General features: G+C 46.5%; 1 protein-coding gene across 2 annotated transcripts in view; it reads right to left on the minus strand.

The window, feature by feature from the left end:
• CAPN8 (calpain 8) overlaps positions 1-20477 on the minus strand; it is a 204115-nt gene that overhangs the window by 155640 nt on the left and 27998 nt on the right. For both annotated transcript variants that reach the window (XM_086927961.1, XM_086927960.1), the window contains exon 2: positions 7342-7411. In XM_086927961.1, the coding sequence (XP_086784087.1) occupies positions 7342-7411 (70 nt within the window). The remainder of the gene's footprint in view (positions 1-7341; positions 7412-20477) is intronic.

A 20477-nucleotide genomic window follows, 5' to 3' on the forward strand; every position in this document is an offset into this window, starting at 1 on the left:
GTGACGCGTCACGGTGGTCACGCTCCCGGCGCCAGGGAGAGTGCGTGCGTCGTCATCGTGTGAGAATAAAGAACATTAATACACCTCTGTCCGACTCCGGCATCTCGACTCTTCCCCGACCCTTCAAATTTGGAACGGTGAGAGTCTCAGCGGACAGCGGACTTGCAGGTATAGACACAACAAAGATACATTCAATCTGTGAATATTATTTGACAGGCACTGTTGTGCAATGTGCAGGCCAGCCTCGAGTGGGAACAGTCTTACAATGAAAGCCTGCCCTGCTGCAGTGCACCATGGACCCCGTTCAGTGTTTGTGACACTTCTAGTTGATGCAGAAACTAAACTCCTGACCACTTATTAGTCCACACCACAAATACATCTTCTCTTTTAGTTGAAATAAAATATATGTTTCGTACCTTATTCAAGGGGCACGGATTTTAGCAACCTTGGCAGGATGAACGCCCGATTTACAAATTATATACTGACCTCTGCAGCAGCTGATCAACCCACTGAGCTGCTATACAGCTAAAAGTGGTTTAATCAGAGCTTTCTTAACTTCACCAATCTCTTTCGAAATGGATAAAACTGAAGGGGTCACATGTAGAGTGTTAAAGGTACCGCGCAAGCAACACAGCTGCCAGTGCCCCCGCCCGCATCAAGAGTGAGACCTGTAGCCAGTCCTAGGTTTTTAGCCCTCTGCACTTTGTATTATGGGACTTGTAGTTTGCTTTTCTCATCTTAAACGTGGACCTAAATATCGTAGAATACACACTACTCCTGCTGGATTTGAAAGTGGGACTAGCTGAACGTGTCGAATAAAGATCTAGGTAACTCCCTCTATCACAGGAAGAAATAGGAGGGGGGCGGGACGCCGTCATATCGTAACTGGATGATACACAGGCCTGGACTGCCATGCCCAGTGCTGCCTGATCGCGCCGACACCGGCAGTGACGCACGCCATAATTCCAGTGGACGTATTATTAAAACACCTTCCTGAGCTCTGCCCCGTCCGGACCCCCTCTTCCGGGGCCCCCACCTACGCTCCCTGCACAGGGCCACCATGAGCCTAGAGCCGGCCCTGTTGCTTGTACCCACTGACTCCCAAGAGTTAATACTTGCTACAGAGGGCCTAGCGGGGCACAAAGCCCCTGGAACCAATGGACTCCCAGCAGGGTTCTATAAACCTTTGAAGGCAATACTGGCACCATTACTGGCAGACCTATCTCTTGGAGAGTTGGAATCAGAGAAGCACCTCTGACCACTAGGAAGGTTTGGTATTACTGCTATTTTGAAACCCCGTGGGTATGTGCTAAACTGCTGGTCTTACAGAATCTCAAACCTTGATAATAGAATGCTCCTACATATTATAGCCAATAGATTCACTCCTGTCTGGAAGGGACACATTCAACAATCTGGAACCCTCTTTGCAGTTATGCACCAAAGAAGACCTGAAATGAACGCTATCTCTGTGTTTTTTTAGATGCAGAGAAGGCATTTGATTCACCAAGGTTAAGATGGGAGATGCTCAAACTGCCTTATGATGTGGGGATTTTAGTTCCAGATGTGGAACGCTACTACTATACAGCACATGTTCATTATGTGCCATTTTGGTTCCAACCGCGCTGTCGAGTTACTCAGGTGCCAATTGAAGCCGATCATGAGAAGCAGGGAGAGGTGCGAATATGCATCTCAGTGAGACCACTGAAGTGTGTGCAGACTATTGGATATGCCTCAGTGAAACCAATTTAGAAGAAAGAGATCTATCAGCAGGAAACAGCGAAGGGTCATTTGAGGACAATACACTATTTTAGTGAATTAGAGGATCTAACTCCTAGTGTCAGTATCAATAATCTGGACATTAGATGGTCTGAATGGACCTCTCCAGCTGTATGATCAGGAAAGCCTGGGCAGTGGCGTAACGAAACTTGAGGGGGCCCCCCTGCAAACTACATGGAGGGGGCCCCCCTCCCATCCTCCGTGCCAGTCTAGAGCTCTCAGGCCAGCGACCCGCCATACTGCAGAGAATGCGGGGTTATTGTTACGCCACTGTCACCAATCCAGCCGTTATAAGTAACACTGGATGGTGGAGTTAAAGGTTGGGCTTAGTCTGCCAGCAGGCTATCATAGGTGGTGGTCCATTCATTACAGGGTCTCTGCCATCAGTACGCCGGGGAAGGTTGCCCAAGTTTAGGTGGGTTTCCTGATGCAGACTCCTGTCATGATATACAACATCGGGCCCACTCATCGCTCAATTTTGACAAAAGGGCATCCACTGCTCCGTCTGGTTTCCTTTTTTAAGAAATTAGACAAAGCCGACAATGCAGTATTTCAAAAGCGGATGTAACTACAAAGATCACATTTTGATAATACATTTTTATTAGTAGACAATAGTAATCTTAAGAGGCATTGCATAGCTTCATACACACTGTGACCCCAATTCCATCACAGTCTCTCTCTCTCTCTCTCTCTCTCTCTCTCAATGAGTCAGTCTCTCTCGCTCAGTCAGTCAGTCTCTCTCTCTCTCTGTCATTCAGTCTCTCTCAGTCTGTCAGTCTCTCTCTCTCTCTCATTGTCAGTCTCTCTATCTCTCTCTCTGTCAGTTTCTCAGCCAGTCTGGCTCTCCGTCAGTCAGTATTCAGACTCTGTGTCCGTCAGTCTCCACTCTCTCTCCACTCTCTCCCCTCTCTCTACTCTCTCCACTCTCTCACTCTCTCTCTCTCCACTCTCTCCACTCTCTCTCCACTCTCTCTCTCCATTCTCTCTCTCACTCTCCACTGTCTCTCTCGCTCCTCTCTCTCCACTCTCTCTCTCTCCACTCTCTCTCTCTCCACTCTCTCTCTCTCCACTCTCTCTCTCTCCACTCACTCTCTCTCTCTTCACTCTCTCTCTCTCCACTCTCTCTCTCCACTCTCTCTCTCCACTCTCTCTCTCCACTCTCTCTCTCCACACTCTCTCTCCACTGTCTCTCTCTACACTGTCTCTCACTCTCTCTACTCTCTCTCTAATCTCTCTCCACTCTCTCTCTACTCTCTCTCCACTGTCTCTCTCCACTCTCCACCCTCCCTCCATTCCCTCTCCACTCTCTCTCTCCCTTCTCTCTCTACACTCACTCCACTCTCTCTCCTCTCTCTACTCTCTCTCTCTCTCCACTCTATCTCTCTCCACTCTCTCTCTCTCCACTCTCTCTCTCTCTCCACTCTCTCTCTCTCCACTCTCTCTCTCCCCACTCTCTCTCTCTCTCCACTCTCTCTCTCTCCACTCTCTCTCCCCACTCTCTCTCCACTGTCTCTCTCCACTGTCTCTCTCCACTGTCTCTCTCCACTGTCTCTCCACTGTCTCTACTCTCTCCCCACTCTCTCTCTCCACTCTCTCTCTCTCTCCAGTCTCTCTCTCTCCAGTCTCTCTCTCCACACTCTCCACTCTCTCTCCACTCTCTCCCCACTCTCTCTCTCTCCCCACTCTCTCTCTCTCCACTCTCTCTCTCTCTCCAGTCTCTCTCTCTCCAGTCTCTCTCTCCACACTCTCCACTCTCTCTCCACTCTCTCTCCACTCTCTCTCTCCACTCTCTCTCTCCACTCTCTCTCTCCACTCTCTCTCCACACTGTCTCTCACTGTCTCTACTCTCTCTCTACTCTCTCCCTAATCTCTCTCCACTCTCTCTCTACTCTATCTCCACTGTCTCTCTCCACTCCCTCTCCACTCGCTCTCTCTCTCTTCTCTCTCTCTACTCTCCCTTCTCTCTCTCTACACTCACTCCACTCTCTCTACTCTCTCCACTCTCTCTACTCTCTCTCTACTATCTCTCTCCACTCTCTCTATCCACTCTCTCTCTCTCCACTCTCTCTCACAAAGTAGTGTGCGTTGCCATGGGCGTCCGCAGAAATGTTTCCAGTGGGGGCACATTTTTTACTACATCACCATCCCCCTTGCACTCTTCTCGCCCTCTGCCTTGCACCCTTCTCGCCCTCTACCTTGCACCCTTCTCCCCTCTGCCTTGCACCCTTCTCCCCTCTGCCTTGCACCCTTCTCCCCTCTGCCTTGCACCCTTCTCCTCTCTGCCTTGCACCCTTCTCCCCTCCGCCTTGCACCTATCTCCTCTCCACCTTTCACCCATCTCCTCTCCGTCTTTCACCCATCTCCTCTCCGCCTTGCACCCTTCTCCCTTCTACCTTGCATCCTTCTCCCCTCTACCTTGCATCCTTCTCCCCTCTGCCTTGCACCCTTCTCCTCTCTGCCTTGCACCCTTCTCCCCTCTGCCTTGCACCCTTCTCCTCTCCAGCGTGCACCCTTCTCCCCTCCGCCTTGCACCCATCTCCTCTCCGCCTTGCACCCATCTCCTCTGTGCCTTGCGCCCTTCTCCCCTCTGTCTTGCACCCTTCTCCCCCCTCTCTCCCCCCCCCTCTCCTTGTCAGGGTCCTGAGCAGTGCTCTGTGCTGCCTCCTGCTCTCTGGGGCCCCCAGCCCCCCCTCTCTTTGTTGGGGTCCCTGCTCTGTGCTGCCTCCTGCTCTCTGGGGCCCCCAGCCCCCCTCTCCTTGTCAGGATCCCTGCTTTGTGCTGCCTCCTGCTCTCTGGAGCCCCCAGACCCCTCCTCCTTGTCAGGGTCCTGAGCAGTGGTCTGTGCTGCCTCCTGCTCTCTGGGGCCCCCAGCCCCCCCCCCCCTCTCCTTGTCAGGGTCCCTGCTCTGTGCTGCCTCCTGCTCTCTGGGGTCCCCAGCCCCCCCTCTCCTTGTCAGGATCCCTGCTCTGTGCTACCTCCTGCTCTCTGAGGCCCCAAGCCCCCCCTCCTTGTCAGGGTCCCTGCTCTGTGCTGGCTCCTGCTCTCTGGGGCCCACAGCCTCCCCCCCTCCTTGTCAGGGTCCCTGCTCTGTGCTGCCTCAAGGAGCAGTGGAGACTGCTGTCTCTGGGGCCCCCACCCTTGTCCTGTGCCTGGGCCTGCCTCTGGCTCTGACTGAAGAGAAACAATGTATGTTGATACTTTGTTTCTCTTCAGTCAGAGGGAGGGGTGAGGGGCTGGGAGCAGCAGACAGCCTGCACCTGCTTCAGTCACAGAGGAGAGAGGCCTGCTTTAGCATAAGCCTCTCTCACTGAAGAAGAGTTGAGGTGGGGGGCCGGGGCCTCCTTCATTAACTGAGGAGAGTGGGCCCCCGCCCCTGAGCCTGGGGGTTAGCGCAGGGCACCAACGCCGATGAACAGGCTACAAATGCAGTGGTTTTACAGGGTCCAATGGTTCAGCAATAGATGTCAGAGCCTCAGCTGACATCATCAACCAAACGTGCATTCTAGAGAGGCCAGTGTTGGTGATTGTTAGAGGTTCAGAACAAGGCGGGGTCTGTTTTTTTTATCTACAGCTGGCTGCCCCTTCATAAGTAATATGGGTGGCGTAGCGCGTGGGGGGCGGTCTGCCCCAGGCGGCACCATTTTTGAGGCGGCCGCTCGGCACTGAGGCCTGTTGCGGCCGCGGCGGCCTTTATAATTTATTTTGGGAAGTTGGGAACAAACGAAGTTGAACACAGTGTCCCAAATAAATTATTAAGGCGGCCGCGGCCGCAACAGGCCTCCAGTGCCGCGGCCACCGCCCACAGCAGAGGATACGGGGAAACCTGTGTGCAGGAGGGAGACCGCAGCGCTGCCTTTTCTCTTGTTCTTCGGGTGGTCAACGGTTCTGGAAAGGAACCGGCCCGATCGGCTGCACAGCCTCGTGTCAGCCGGACTCGGTATGGCACCCAGCTCAGGAGCATCGGAGCCTCACAGCGTTTTTAAGTTTGCAGTGAGGGGGTTCCAGGCAACTCCAAGAGAGAGGGGCTTCCAGTGTCCGATTGTGTTGGGTTAGAATCTGCCAGGGAGCTCGGGTGTCTCGGAGCCTTGTGGTATATGCGGAGTCTGTGCTTGGGATCGGGATTACTCATTTTGGGAGAATTTTCGAGTGTTTTGGAACTTGTTTTTGCAAGCTGCTGCATTAGGGAAGTGAGTGTTTGCAATTGGTTTTTGTGAGCTGTTGTGATTAAGGGAGCTACTGTAGTGGAATAAAGCGAGGAGCTCGGCTCTGTTTTGGGGATTGCTCAGTTTGGACATTTTAAGTGCCTTTATAAATGGTGTTTGGCAAAGTGGAGGGCCCTGGTATTTTTGTAAACAAAGTGACGTGTTGGGCCCAGGGTTGTTAAGGGAGCCAGTGGCAGCTCCTACCTACGAATTCACAGAGACCTCGGCTGCCACGCTTTAGGAGGGAAATAGCACCTAGAAGAGGCCTCGGGACTCTAGGCCTTCTGGCTTTTTCAGTCACTCAAAGGCCAGCGTGTGTCTTTACGCCTCCGAGCCTGCTGCTATCCGGAGCGGGGTTCAGCTATCCATGAGCTGACCGGCTGTGAATACAGCTCTCTGATGGATGTCACATGCGGTTTTTCTGAGTCCCCAGATAGATCATGCAATCTGTGTGTTCTCTTTTGTACTGCCAGTCACCGGTGTATTCAACTGTGTAGCCTTTGACCGTGTCATGTATGTGCATGTAACTTGCATGATCGAGGTAACTATTAGCAGCAATACTACATGTCTCTCGGACATCTTTCAAGTGCTCACCGTCCTTTTTCCCCAGCACCTCCCCCCCCCCCAACGGGCGGCAATCTGAGGGATAGCCCCGGGCGCCACAAGCTCTAGCTACGCCCCTGTCAGAAAGTGGCCCTTGATCCATAGTACAGTAAGAGTGCATAGATTGATGAGGTACATGAAAATGTGTGTACAAACTGCATGATAATAATAGTGACTAGCTCACTTTGCTGAACAGGAACCCAATATCCACAGTTTCACTCACAGGGAGAAGAAGGCGTATGACAAACCAGAGCTGGCACTGCCTGCTCGATAAGCCAATATTTGTGCAAGCGGAGATTGATAACAGATGTTTCAGAAACTGCCCTGTAACACCTCAACCCAATGCATCCTCAGATATGCAGTACACAACAAGGGCAGCATCACCATAGCTACCAGATAATACTCCCGGTTCCAATGTGCCCGTAGAGAACCAGGCAACGAGTGGATCCGCCTACCTTAGCAAAACATCCCTGAATAGCCAATCGCAGCAAACAACGCAGAGCAAGGGAGATTTCCAGGTACTTCCCGTCCAGTATCTTATCCAATTTGACAAGGGACGTTGTGCACAAATTTTTCATTCACTCTTCCAATACAATATCTACAAACACAAATCAGTGAAAATGGAGGCGTCCCTGATGCCATGAAGCTTCACCAAATTTCTGGGATTCACCGGAGACAGAATTTCAAACAAAAAATGCAGGAATCTTGGGAAACTCAGACTTTGCCCAGCAAAACAAATATAACAATATGTACTACTTACCCAGTGCCCCCTGCCGAATGTCAGTGCGAGTGGCTCCTCCGACAATAAACTGAGGATTGGGACAGATTTCCTGGAAATAAAATGGAGCAAAAAACATATTTAATCATGACTGACGTGAGAAGCCTATTCGAATTTGATAAACATTTCATTTTATCTGGCTTTGCGAATCTGCACCAGGAGGCTACAAACCAAACCATTGCTCAAGGAACAGGCTCTTCCAACTTTTAGTATGTTTTATTTATAGCTCGCAGTGAGTACACTGCTTTCAGTAACAGGTTTTGATGAAATGTTTTAATTTGTCTAGAAAGGGCCTCCATACTCCTCTCCAAACCTACTCATGAAACTTGCACCTATAGTAAAACAATGTTTATTCTGAAGAAACCCCTGAAAATTAACCTGGGGGGTTGACCCTTCTCTGCAAACGCAAAAATACAGTGACTGAACTATTTCATCCTTCAGTTCTGAGCTTTTCAAAGCTGCCTCCTTGCCCTCCCTCTGTGAGTGTATTCAGTCATTGTGACCAGTGACGTAGCCAGTGTGTCATGGGCCCTAATGCAAGGAAGGAAATGGGCCCGCTCGCTGCTGGCTGTGTGAATTATAAAATGCAGCAATAATCAGGATTCGGTGGGCCCCTCGCGCCTCTGGGCCCGGTGTCACTGCACCTGCTGCACCAATGGAAGCTATGCCCCTGACTTTGACAATGACCTCGGTAAGCTCTGTTAGATGAAGAATATTTAAGTCTAAGAGGGGGAGATTTACTAAGATTTTGCGCCGTGTTCGCATCACAAAAGTGACGCAAATAGGCGCAAAATTCTTTTTTCCCAATTAACTTTCCAGCACATTACTTTTTTGCCATTGGGGAATACCAAGGGTGGAGCATGGGCATTCCCATGTAACCACCCAAGGTTTCTCACACTAAACCTAATTTACTAAATAAAGTAGATTGAGTTTAGCGTGAGAAAACGGCACCCTTTTCAAGCAGGCGCAAGGAAGGAGAAATGCTTTCATTTCTCCTTCCTTTTCCGACTTTGCATGCATGCTGCACTGTGCAGCATATATACAAAGTAGGAAAAGCTTTGCATTGTGTCTTGGCATCATATTTCGTACAGGAATGGTGCCCTTACTGTACAAAACCTATGCTAGACTCACACACACCCTAGCGCTATGGCGCTAAGGTGTGTGCGTAGCACACAGCAGCTGAAATTAGCGCCTGCGCAAGGGAAAGGGGAAGGGAGAGCCATATCTTTGAAGATATGGCTCTCTCCTGCTCCCTCCCTGTCGGGCAACACAGTGCAGCCTCGCGGGGGGCTGCGCTGCATGACTTTTTGGTAAATTTCCCCCTAAGTGTTTTTGCGTTTGCACGAGATGGGCAGTGCTTAGGTGAGTTTGTCACATTTCCTCACTAAAAAGGAGACAGAAAGAAAACCCCATTCAGGCATTACAGCTCGTATTTAAGAAACCAGCACAGCTTTTTATATTTTTCATTTAGTTAATTACATTGTTTTCTATAGCGCAGCTTCGCCGAGCGGTATTATAGCGCTGAAGGAAAACATAGACCTGCATGTGAGATAATATGCTTACAAGGAACATTAAGCAAAATCGGTATGAAAAGAACGAATGGGTCTGAGGGGTAAAGTAATGACGTGGTGGCAGGGCTTTAAGTGGGATGAAAAAATTGGAGGGTTTATGAAAGGGGCGTAGCTAATGTAATTAAGGGCGTGGCTTGAAAACACGTAAGCTAAAAATCTGTGCCTAGCATAGTGTGCCGCCCGATTAGTATTTTGCTGTTTCTGTCATTGCATCGAGGTATATGATAAAATAAGTAATATCATACCTACAACAAGTCAGGACTACCGGATTTGTCAATGGTTGTTAGTTGCATAAGATAAATAAGCAGCAACTGTGGCTTGTATATAATATTGAAACTTAAAGCCCTGATCACACCACAACAATGTTGCTGCTAATTAGTTTCAAAGAGAGAAGGTAAATCCAGAGAGAAAATTACTCTCTTTAAAGTATTTCCCTTCCCCAACAACGCTCACCTGGCATGACAAGGTGTTGCTTTGTCTAATTTCAAGTGGTAGCTCGTTCCATAGCCTCGCAGCAGTAGTGCTAAAAGCCCTCTCTCCCATTCTAACCTTGTTGAAACTAGGGACCTTAGCCAAACAAGCAGAAGAGGAGCGTAGTCTCCAAGTGGGTGTGTACCAAACCAGTTTCTTCTGCAGAGTCTTAGAGCCAGATCCATGCAAAGCCCTGAACACTATACATAAGGACTCAAAATGTATTCTTTGCAGCACTGGGAGTCAATGTAGCTCGGCTAAACACAGTGATGCAGAAGAGTCTCGTGGTCTGGACAACACCAATTTTGCTGGCGCATTTTGGACGCATTGCAATCGCTGAACCAGATACTTTGGTGACTCCAACAGTAGGGCGTTGCAGTTATCAAGTCTGCTTAAAATAAAATAACGCCTCATACTATTAAGGCTCTGGCCGAGTTAGGAAGCAACGGGAGGATCTTTCTCAGAGCACCGATCAGACCAAAGCAGCATCCCACTGTTTTATTCACTTGCGTCTCCAAAGACAGGTTGGCGCTAAATGTGACTCCCAAATTTCACGCCGTTTTAGTCAGAGCCAGAGGAGTAGAAGTTACAAGGGGCCAGAAGTTATGAGGGAGGGGCGGAGGGTCCTTCCCAACTGTACAGTATAAAATGTCGGTCTTTTCCGAATTAAATTGTAGAAGTTGTTCCGTAGCCACTGCACAGTATCAAGCATACAGGCATGAAAATCCTCCAAGGCGTTAGACTGGGTTCCATCCAAGGATAAGATAATCTGGGTGTCATCAGCATAGTTGACTAATTTCACATGGTGAGCCCGAATTATGTTAAACAATGGGCTCAGAGATATATTAAATAAAATTGGGCTGATGGCAGACCCCTGAGGAACATCATGCAGAGTGGCAGAGAGTAGAGTTGCATACAGTGGAGAGGTGGAGAGGGAAGTCGGATATAACAGAGTGGCATTTATTGGAGTGGCATAGAGTGGCATTTATTGGAGTGGCATAGAGTGTAGTGCTGTACAGTGCAATGGTAGGCAGTAGTATAGCATAACGTGGAGTGTGGTAAAGTGGATTGACATCCTATAAATATTGTACAGTGTATCCTCATATAATGTAGTGGCATACGGTGCAGTGCTACACCTTGAAGTGTTGTATAGATTAGAGGCCTATATTGAAATAGTATACAGTAGAATGGCATACAGAGGAGTGTGGTGGAGTGGTGTAAATTGAAATAGTGTACACTGGAGTGAGGTATACTGGAATGCTATAGAGTGGAATGGGGTTAAGTTTAGTGATGCACAGCAGGCTTACGTAAAGTGGAGAGTGGTACAGTGTAGAATTGTAAAGTCAAATTATGTAAAATGGAGTGGAGTATATTGGAGTGCTATATAGTGCAGTGATGCAGAGCGGTATACTGTAGGTTACTGTGGGGTAGAGTGTAATACAGTACAGTGCAATAGCGTAGAGTGGAGTAGCATAAACTACAGTGAGATAGAATGACATACCATAGAATTTAGTAGTGTTTACTGTAATGAAGTTGAGTTTAGTGATGTTAACTGTTTAGATCTAAAATGGAGTGCTACATAGTGGAGTAGAGTGCAGTCCAAATCAATTGGGTTAATTATACAAGCGTACAGTTTAGCAAAGTTCAGTGAAGTGTTGTTTAGTGGAGTTGCGCAGAATGTATTCTTGTACAACACAATAGCATACAGTTGATTGTGGTATAGTGCAGTGACATATAGTGTATTTCAGTACAATGCAGTGGCGTAGAGTGTAGTAGTGGAGACTGGAGTAGCGTACAATCCAGTTGTATACCATCAAGTGGGCCGTAGTCTAATTGAATGTAGTAGAATAGCATGAATTGGAGTAGAGCACAGTGGAATAGGGTTGAGTTGCGAGCTCTACAGTTTACGGGCATCCAGCAAAATAGCATACACTAAAGTGCAATTGAATTCAATGCTGAAAAGTATAATAGTGGTGTACATTGCAATGTGAGCAGTCCAGATGGGTCAAGTAGAATGGAGTAACATACAGTGGATTAGTGTAGAATGTAGTAGCGTATACTGTAGTGTTGTAAAATGGAGTAGCATACTGTAAATTCCATACAATGCAGTGACGTAAAGTAAAAAGACAGTGGAGTGGAGAAAAGTGGAGTGTGTAAATTACAAGCAATATAGTGTTAAAGGACAAAGATGGAAATGTTTTCAACCAAATTGTGTATACTATATTATGGAAATGTTGTGGGAGTTCTGAAAGTTGGTTAAATTTCATGCATGTTGCTTGATTTATTTCAATGGGTGTATTACAAAATCCCTCATTTGGATTTGATGAAAACTTGGCTGGATTAGATATTATGGTGCAGAGATGCTTATTTTGGGTTGTGCAGGTAAGTAGTGTAACTGTTTTATAACTTATCATTTATTTAAAGATTCTGAGATCAGTTGCACGGTATGTTTGCAAAATATGGGTGTATTTTGCTGTATACCAAAGTATGCCAAGGCATTAGCTGATTGTCTAATCACTGCCTTTACAAAAGTTGAAGGCAGGCATATTGTTTTTTGGAACGCTTTTTTTGTGTTCTGCGTTACACCTTTGGATCTAGGTAAGTAATTGATTTGGTAGGTTTGCCCTACCTATTAACACTTTAGTAAAGTGGCAATAGTTTTGCAAAATATTTATACGTTTATTTTATTATTTGCATAAAGAGGGAGGTGCGCTGTATTACCAGTGTACCACAGAACTCATTTCTAAGGTTACCAATGTTATTTCAAAATTTCTCTATATTATTGTAGCATTGTATGGGCAACAACGTTTTCTTTTAAGTAGAACAGTAGTTTTCATTAGTTAACGTGCTACTCTACACTCTTTTTTAGCATATTTAAATATGCGAAATTTGGAAAATACACTTTAGCACACTATATTTACAAAATATGGTGTCTTATAGTGTTTTTCTAAACTATACAACTTTTTATTTTTGTATTCTCTTTTTTGGGTACCTCAGTACTGCGGTACTCTGTAAATTATTTAAAAATATATATATAAACATATAAATATTTTCCCCTTCCTATTACCACTGTAATAAAGTGGTAATAGGTATTGGAAAAATATCATACCTAATACTTACCTACATGACAAGGTAAAATGCAGAACACAGGGAGACTCTAGGTAAAAACAGCATGGCTGCTTTTAACTTTTGTAAATCTTCTGAAGGGGAGTGATTCAATTAAGGACTGAGGAGGCTGGAATATCGAGACGTTTAACTGTTGTAAAGGCAGCCATTAACCATTCAACTAATGGCTTGCCATTGCTATGCAACTCGGGGGCACTACGGCGGCCACAGATATAACTTTAAAAAAATGCTTCAAAGATATGAAATACTTATCCTGCTGCCAGGGAAACACGAAAGGAGTGCTCTCACAGACAGGGAGCTGCATATTTAGCAGCTTCCTGTCTATGAGAGCAATGAAACTCCTGCAGGAGGCGGGGAGCCAGCTGGGATCACGGAAACACTAAGGCTCCCCCGCAGTCCTGGGGAAGAGCAGAAAGAGGCAGAATACAGGTCAGAAACTTGCAGAGAGAGGCAAAATAAAGGTCAGCAAAGAGCAGAAAGAGGCAAGAAAAAGGTAAGAAATGAGCAGAAAGAGGCAGAATAAAGGTCAGAAGCAAGCCTAAAGAGGCAGAATAAAAGTTAGCAACGAGCAGAAAGAGGCAAGATAAAGGTCAGAAACAAGCGAAAGGCAAAAAAAGGCCAGCAACAAGCAGAAAGAGGCAAAATAGAGCTCAGTGACGAGCAGAAAGAGGGGAAAAAAGGTCAGAAAGGAGCAGAAGGAGGCAGAATAGAGGTCATAGACAAGCAGAAAGAGGCTAATTATAAAGGCCGGAAATGAGTCGAAAGAGGCAAACTAAAGGTCAGCAACGAGCAGAAAGAGGAGAAATAGAGATTATAGATGAGGAGAAAGGCTAAGTAGAGATCAGAAAATAGCAGAAAGAGGCAAAATAAAGGTCAGCAATGAGCAGAAGAGTCAAAATAGAGATCAGAAACAAGGAGAAAGAGGCAAAATAAAAGTCAGAAATGAGCAGAAAGAGGCAGAATAAAGTCCAGAAACGAGCAGGAAGAGGCAAAATAGAGCTCAGAAATTAGAAGAAATAGGCAAAATAAAGATCAGAAATCGGCAGAAAGAGGCAAAATGGAGTTAAGAAACTAGCAGAAAGAAGCAAAATAAAGGTGAGCAACCACCCTCAGCAGCCAAGGGACTTCATCCCGCAACCAGTAGTGTGCCAGGAGGCACATTTGCAGAGTAGTTGAGAAAGGGGTGGGGCCTCCGACGATGTCTCAGGAATCCTGCTGTGGGGGACTTTCTGGTGGCAACAATGGCGGTTCTTGGCCCCCAAGGACCCTCAGCAGCCAAGGGGACTTCCTCCTCCAACCAGTAGTGTACCAGGAGGCGTATTTGCAGACTGGCTGAAAAAGGGGCAGTGCCTCCAACGAGGTCTCAGCTATCCTGCTGTGGGGGACTTACTGGTGGCAACAATAAGAGTTATTCGCCCCCAAGGACTCTCAGTAGCCAAGAGAACGTCATCTCCCAACCAGTAGTGCGCCAGGAGGTGCGTTTGCAAACTGGGCCACAGTGGGGGACTTACTGGTGGTAACAGGAGGGATTCTTGGCCTCTAACTACTCCCAGCATCCAAAGGGACTTAATTAGGGGTGGTAAAGCAATACTCTGCCCTCTCACGGATCTCCGTGGAATTTGGCGGAGTATTTTGGGTCCTCCGTAGAATTCCACGTAGTGAAATTCCATGAGCTCCACCCAAGCCTGGCAGGAGGAGGAAAAAAAATGTCAGTAGTTGAAAGAGGCAAAATAAAGGTCATAAGTGAGCAGAAAAAAGTCAGAAAGTGAGTAGAACCCACTCAGGCACTCATGCACCCACTCAAAGAACTGAGGCACTCACACATTCACTCCGACACTCACACACCCACTCACAGCCCCGCTCCGACACATGTACCTACTCACACACTCAGTGAGACACTCACACACCCACTGAGATACTCATGCATTCACTCACTCTCAAAGGCTATAGGTTATAGTTAGGAAATAACATTTAAAAAAACTGTAGAAATTCACTGGAAAAAACAAAAGTTACAGTGAAGTTCTAGTTAGGAAATATAATTGAAAAAACATTAGAAATTCACTGGAAAAAACAAAGCTTACATGGACGTTATAATTAGGAAATATAATTTTAAAAACCTGAGAAATTCACTGAAAAAAACAAAGGTTACACGGATGTTGTAGGTACGCTCAGATTTCACTTGTACAAAACCATAGAAATTCAGCAGTTATAATTAACTGAGCTAACTATAACTTACGCCCCCATAATACACTGCTTATGACCTCACATATTAGATCACTCATGACATGGTCAGTGACATCACTGATGACATCTCAAAAGACATCACTCATGACATCCACAGAACCACTTACACACCCACTCACACCCTCATGCAACATCTCATGCACCCACTCACACACGCACACAACCAATCACATGCCAATTCACAAGTCCATACAAATACTCATGCACCCACTCACTCATGTATAGAGACACTCAAACCCCCACTCAAACACTTGTACAGGCACTCACACAACCAGTCACTCACCCATACAGATCTTCACACACCCACTCACTTACTCATACAGATACTAACACGTGTACTCAGTCACCTAAATAGTCATTGAGACAAGCACACACTCTCCCATAGAGTGTCTCTCACACTCACTTACTCACCCATATAGGTGCTCACACACCCACTCACTCACCCATACAGTGACTCACACACCCACTCACTCACCCATACACCCACTTACACACCCATTCGTGCACCCATACAGCCACTCATGTACCCTCACACTCACCCATACAGAAACTCATGAACCTGCTCATTCACCCATACAGCCACTCACGCACTCTCTCATTCACCATTTACAGCCACTCACAGACCCGCTTAATCACCCATACAGCCACTCATTTACCCTCTCATTCACCATTTACAGCCACTTACACACCCACTCACTCACCCATACAGCCTCTCCCATGATTGCTAACTGCTTTAATACTATCAGCATTTGTACAGCACACAGTCTGACATTAGAATAGCCCTGCAGTGCTTTTGGTAGTCCGGAGATGACCTTCCAACTGGTTTTGAGGTGTCAATTGGAGACCAAAGCCCGGTTCATCTTGTATAGATTAAGAATGTACTATGTGGAGTTGCCTACTTTTCCCATGCCTGATGACCTGTCTAGTTTTCTCTTACTAATGATAGAGGGTTCCATAACTTACAAGTTGTATGTGAGTGCACACCTTGACTAGCGTTGAGTGCCTTGTAACGGCGATGGGCAGGTAACGTGCAAGCATTTTGTATACAAGTGCATACCTTGCATAGCTTTTTCGTTGAAGGTGATCTGCACAACCGAATGTTGTGTGCAGGTGTGTATTCTGCTTAGCTTTTCCTTGTGAGTGACTCAACATGAATTATACTTGCTTTAAAAAGACTAGCCAACTCGTGTGCAACTGCAACCGTTGCATATTTTCGGTAGCTTTTGCAAGACATACCTGAAGTTTCTGAGAACAAAACTTTCCAACTTTGCTCACACCTAGTGGAGATGTTTTGTCAGCGGAGTAAGTCACAATATGTTTTAACTCGGTTAGGCGAATGTGTCAGCTTTAATGATTTGTGGTTGCCAGTCCATGGCGTTTCCATTAAGTATCACGTTGGTTCATATGTACGATCATTGCCCGTCAGATGTACATGTGTGGAAGGCAGATAGTTGTAGCTCGTGGGTGCCATAATATCCAGTTTATTGCATAATTAGTCTGTGCTGGATGTATGTTCGGCGTTCTGTGTCCATGTGTTCTGTTATGGGGTATGTTTGTGGTAAGTCCTGGTGGATATTGCTGTTGTGAGCACACGGATTCCAAACGGCAGGGTACAGCTGTGCTGTCTTGCTTTTCCTGTTGACCCTTTAGTGCTGTATGTTGACACGTCTGACTGTACTCCGTTTTCGAACCCTAAGGAACACTATTGCTTACGCTTAGAAGCAGATGGGTATCAGAGGCATGGGGTAGATCTGGAAACTGATTTGATTCAATGACAGATTCCACAAACGTGCACAATAGAGACAGATTCGCAAACAATGTCATGCATCTGTGGCACGAAGTTTAATAGCAAAGCAGTGTCCTGATTTTTGAGGTTTTTTAAATTCTCAAACTTTTCCAGTAGTTCTTCGAAAGTGTGGCAGTGACAGTCTAGCAAACGTTTTGAGGTATGCATTTTGACAAACACCATGTTTTTTTCCTTCTCCTAGGAGAACATGGGGTTTGTTGGGCTGGGGCAAAAAACAGGCTGCTACTTACTTTCCCTCCTCCCCCCCCTCCCCCATCCTGGAGGGCGTTCCCTTCGCATCCTAGGAAAAGGCCTGAGTGAGTTCTCTACTAGGAGGGAATCTCCGACCTTTTCAAGGGGAGTAATCGCTCGGCGAGGTTTGAGGATTTCTCCAAAACCTTGGTATGTAAAAATATCCAATTCATTCCTGCGATGGAGTGTCAGCTCTCCTGCCACAAGACAAGATTTACTCACACACAAACTTCTTCGAGTAAATCCTTCTAGGAGGTCAAAAACAACGTTTGTGAACTGCAAATGCAATGGTGCACTCGTTAAGAAGCTCTTTGTTTCTGTGAATCGGGCTTACAGACTCAAATGACTTTGTGAGCCGGGCACACAGTCATCCATGGACGACCAGGTGAAATGATGGATAGCCACGCGCTGTTCATGGATATAGAAGAGGTCTGCAGCACCGCCTGCCATGGCTGTCCAGTCCCAGGAGCTATTTCTGGCTCTGCCAATGCCCCCTGCGTGCAGCAAAGACTGTGCTCAGCACAGAGCAGATTTATAATCCACGCCCTGTGTGCTGGCGGCCTCCTCCTACCCCTGCAGATACGGTATCTCACTCCATCCCGCCCATACCAGTGCTGACAAGGAATGGAGGCCGCCCAGCGTGGGCTCTGTGAGCCCTGCAAATAAAACAGGAGCTCAGGGAAATCCTGAGCGAGCCAGGGCCGCACTGGGAAGGCCACTGGAAGTATGCAGCAAGAGTCCGCCAAAGTATGCGGCAGGGCTGACTAAAATATGCGGCAAGAAAAAGAAAATTGTGCGGCGTAATGCGGCACATTTTCAGATAGTATTACTTCATTATTTTCTCATTTTTAAACATAGTACCACTGTCTGTGCATAGGTTACACCCCCTTCATACCAGTTTCACACCCAAACATAGCAATAAGCAACAGAAAGGTGGCCAATCAACTTTTACAAAGGGCTGAGATTCACCAGTGTTGCAGTGTTTTACTAACCTTTGTACCGCTCTAGTTAGTAATGTTTAAAACGCTATGTGTGGCTCATATAATTCTGACTCAACATGCACCGCCAGGGTTGGCAGATCTGCTAGCCTTCTATGTTCCTCTACGCACTCTACGTTCCGCTGACCAAGGGTTGGCTTGTATTCACCGCGTCTTAAGAGCCAGAGGCGGAGCCCGCTCCTTTAGAACTCTCGCGTCCAGACTCTGGAACTCTCTCCCAGCCTCCATTAGAGGGATCCAGAATCACCTTGCCTTTCGCAAAGCCATAAAGACCTGGCTTTTACCATTGTAATTCCTTCTTAACCCCTTCGACGCTGATGACGAGCTCAGCTCGTCATGAAGTACACCTCTCGTACGCTCATGACGAGCTGAGCTCGTCATGAACCGCGGGATTTTTAAATCTTCAGCGCAGAGCGGGAAATTGCGCCTCACCGATGGTGTTAAGTCACAGGTCTTTGGGCGCTGGGACGCCCCGTTGCTGGGGCAGCCATGCGCATTACAAATCTTATAACAATAATAACCGATTATTTTGTTAAAATCTGCAAATGCATATTATGGATTATGCGGCAAATGCGGCAGATCCATGCACCCCATTTTTAGGTCTATCGAAACAGCACTGCTTAGCTTGACTCGTTTTTACCAATTCTTTAAAATATACTGTGTGGATTTCGGTTCTGTCCAGCGGAATATCACTCCAACTTCCTGCTAGTGGCTGTTAGATATATCATGCCGCTTCCTATAGAGTGCTCACATTGCCATGCAGGAGTGACAATTTCACTTCTGAAAAGTACACTAAATAATCACACATTACATTCTTGAACCTATAGATACATTAGATACACAAGGCGATAATTTTTGTTTTTTCACTGTTTCAGGCATTTTAAATGTTTTAGTCAGGACTAAAAATGCAAGGCAGGCCTATTGGCATTGCCATTGCTTTCAAAATGTGCTTGCTGGCGAACCCCTATACAATCCCCTGTAGAAAGGGTTGGTTTCCTTTTCGTGGCTTGGATAGGACATATTCCAGGTGCCAGTCTGGCACTAGAGAAAGCCGGTAATAATGTTGTTTCTAAACATATAATGAACACTGTGGCATGGAAGCCTGGCACCTGCCCAGGATGCACCTGAGCAGTTCTGGTTTGAGTAGATTGCCCCGGGCAGAAGAAACCTCTCGCCTTAAAACTCATGTAAGGGATGGAACAAGGCTTGTTTGGATCAACGTAAGGCCACATTTCTTTCCCATTGAGCTCTTTAGTTCATCTGTTCAAAATGGTTTTCACTATGTGAGTTTCCAGCATAATGTACTTCAACACGCTTTTTATACTCACATGATGGAATAGTCTCTTTAAATACTACTTGGTAAAAAAAAAGAACAAAACCAAGAAACTACAGAACACACCCAATATTACACAGCCTTCACCGTTTGTATGATGCTGAAAAAAGCATACGGAACAATCGGATCCGGAAGAAAAGCTATGCGCAGCTGGGCGCGGCACCTGGAGAAAATGTTTGTCTAGTAGAGAATAGAAGAATGAGAAATCACATTTGTTGATTTTAACTCAAACCTACCTTTACCCTTGGGTGTACGTGTGTAGTACAAACTCAAACAGCGGCCACTGATGTTTATGCGGCAGCTTTAGTCATAAACGTGTCAGCTGCTGCCTGTGAAACCTGTTCCCCAGGGCACCTGTCGTCTCTCAGTCTGGAGAGATGCCTAGCGACAGCTGACATTATTCCAATATTGAAACTAACCATGAATTCCCTAAAAGTCCCGTGTAAAAAGGCAAGCTAAAATGCTTTCCAGGGAAAAATCATCCTGGATATGCAAGGAAGTAGGTACAGGGACGAGGGGGTGACCGGTTGGGTGTAATAGCAAAACCTTTTATTATTGAGACAATATGTAAGGGGAAGAAAGAGAGGGAGGCCACCTGCCCGCCAATGAAAATGTTCAAACTATAGAAGGTAGATGCCGAGGTAGGATTCTCAGGGAGCAGGACATAAACAGACGCATGGGCGTTACCTTTAGACAGCAGAGATGTCCTACAGGAGGTTTTGAGATGCAGTGTTGAGCATCACTCAAATGGCCTATCCCTGGGTGACATAGATCTTACAGGTACTAGCTTTGAGACAGCAGGGCTGTATCTCAGACTTCACAAATAGTCCAAACTCAGATCCTCACACAGTGGTGCAACACTAGCAGTAGTGTGCTGCAGAACTGCAGGCCCTGGCAGCGTCTCACAGCTCACCGACATCTTACAAGAGTCAGGTGACCTGTCCATCAGGTGATGCAAGCCTTACAGGCTTTGAGAAGAAACACTACAGATTGATCTCAGGTCACTGAGAATTGACAAGTTGAGGCCTCAGATGGCAGAGCCATCCCTCAAGTGGACAAAAAAAGTGCCATTAAACCATCCATATGAGGGTTCCATGTAAAGACATTGATGAAGAAAATACGGATAAAAACTAGAACATATAAATCATACATTAATACATCCATACAGCATTTTAAATACTTAAATTCATCCAAACACACTTCTCATCTGTTGTCCGACCGCATAATTTGCTATTATATGCCCAGCCCCAACATATGGGGCAAAGTGCACGATAATGTGTCAGAATCTTGGTAGGCATTGTGTTTCTACTTTTGAACATAACAATGTTGGGAACATC

Source organism: Lissotriton vulgaris, chromosome 6 (genome assembly GCF_964263255.1).
Source record: "Lissotriton vulgaris chromosome 6, aLisVul1.2, whole genome shotgun sequence".
Classification (NCBI taxonomy): Eukaryota; Metazoa; Chordata; class Amphibia; order Caudata; family Salamandridae; genus Lissotriton; species Lissotriton vulgaris.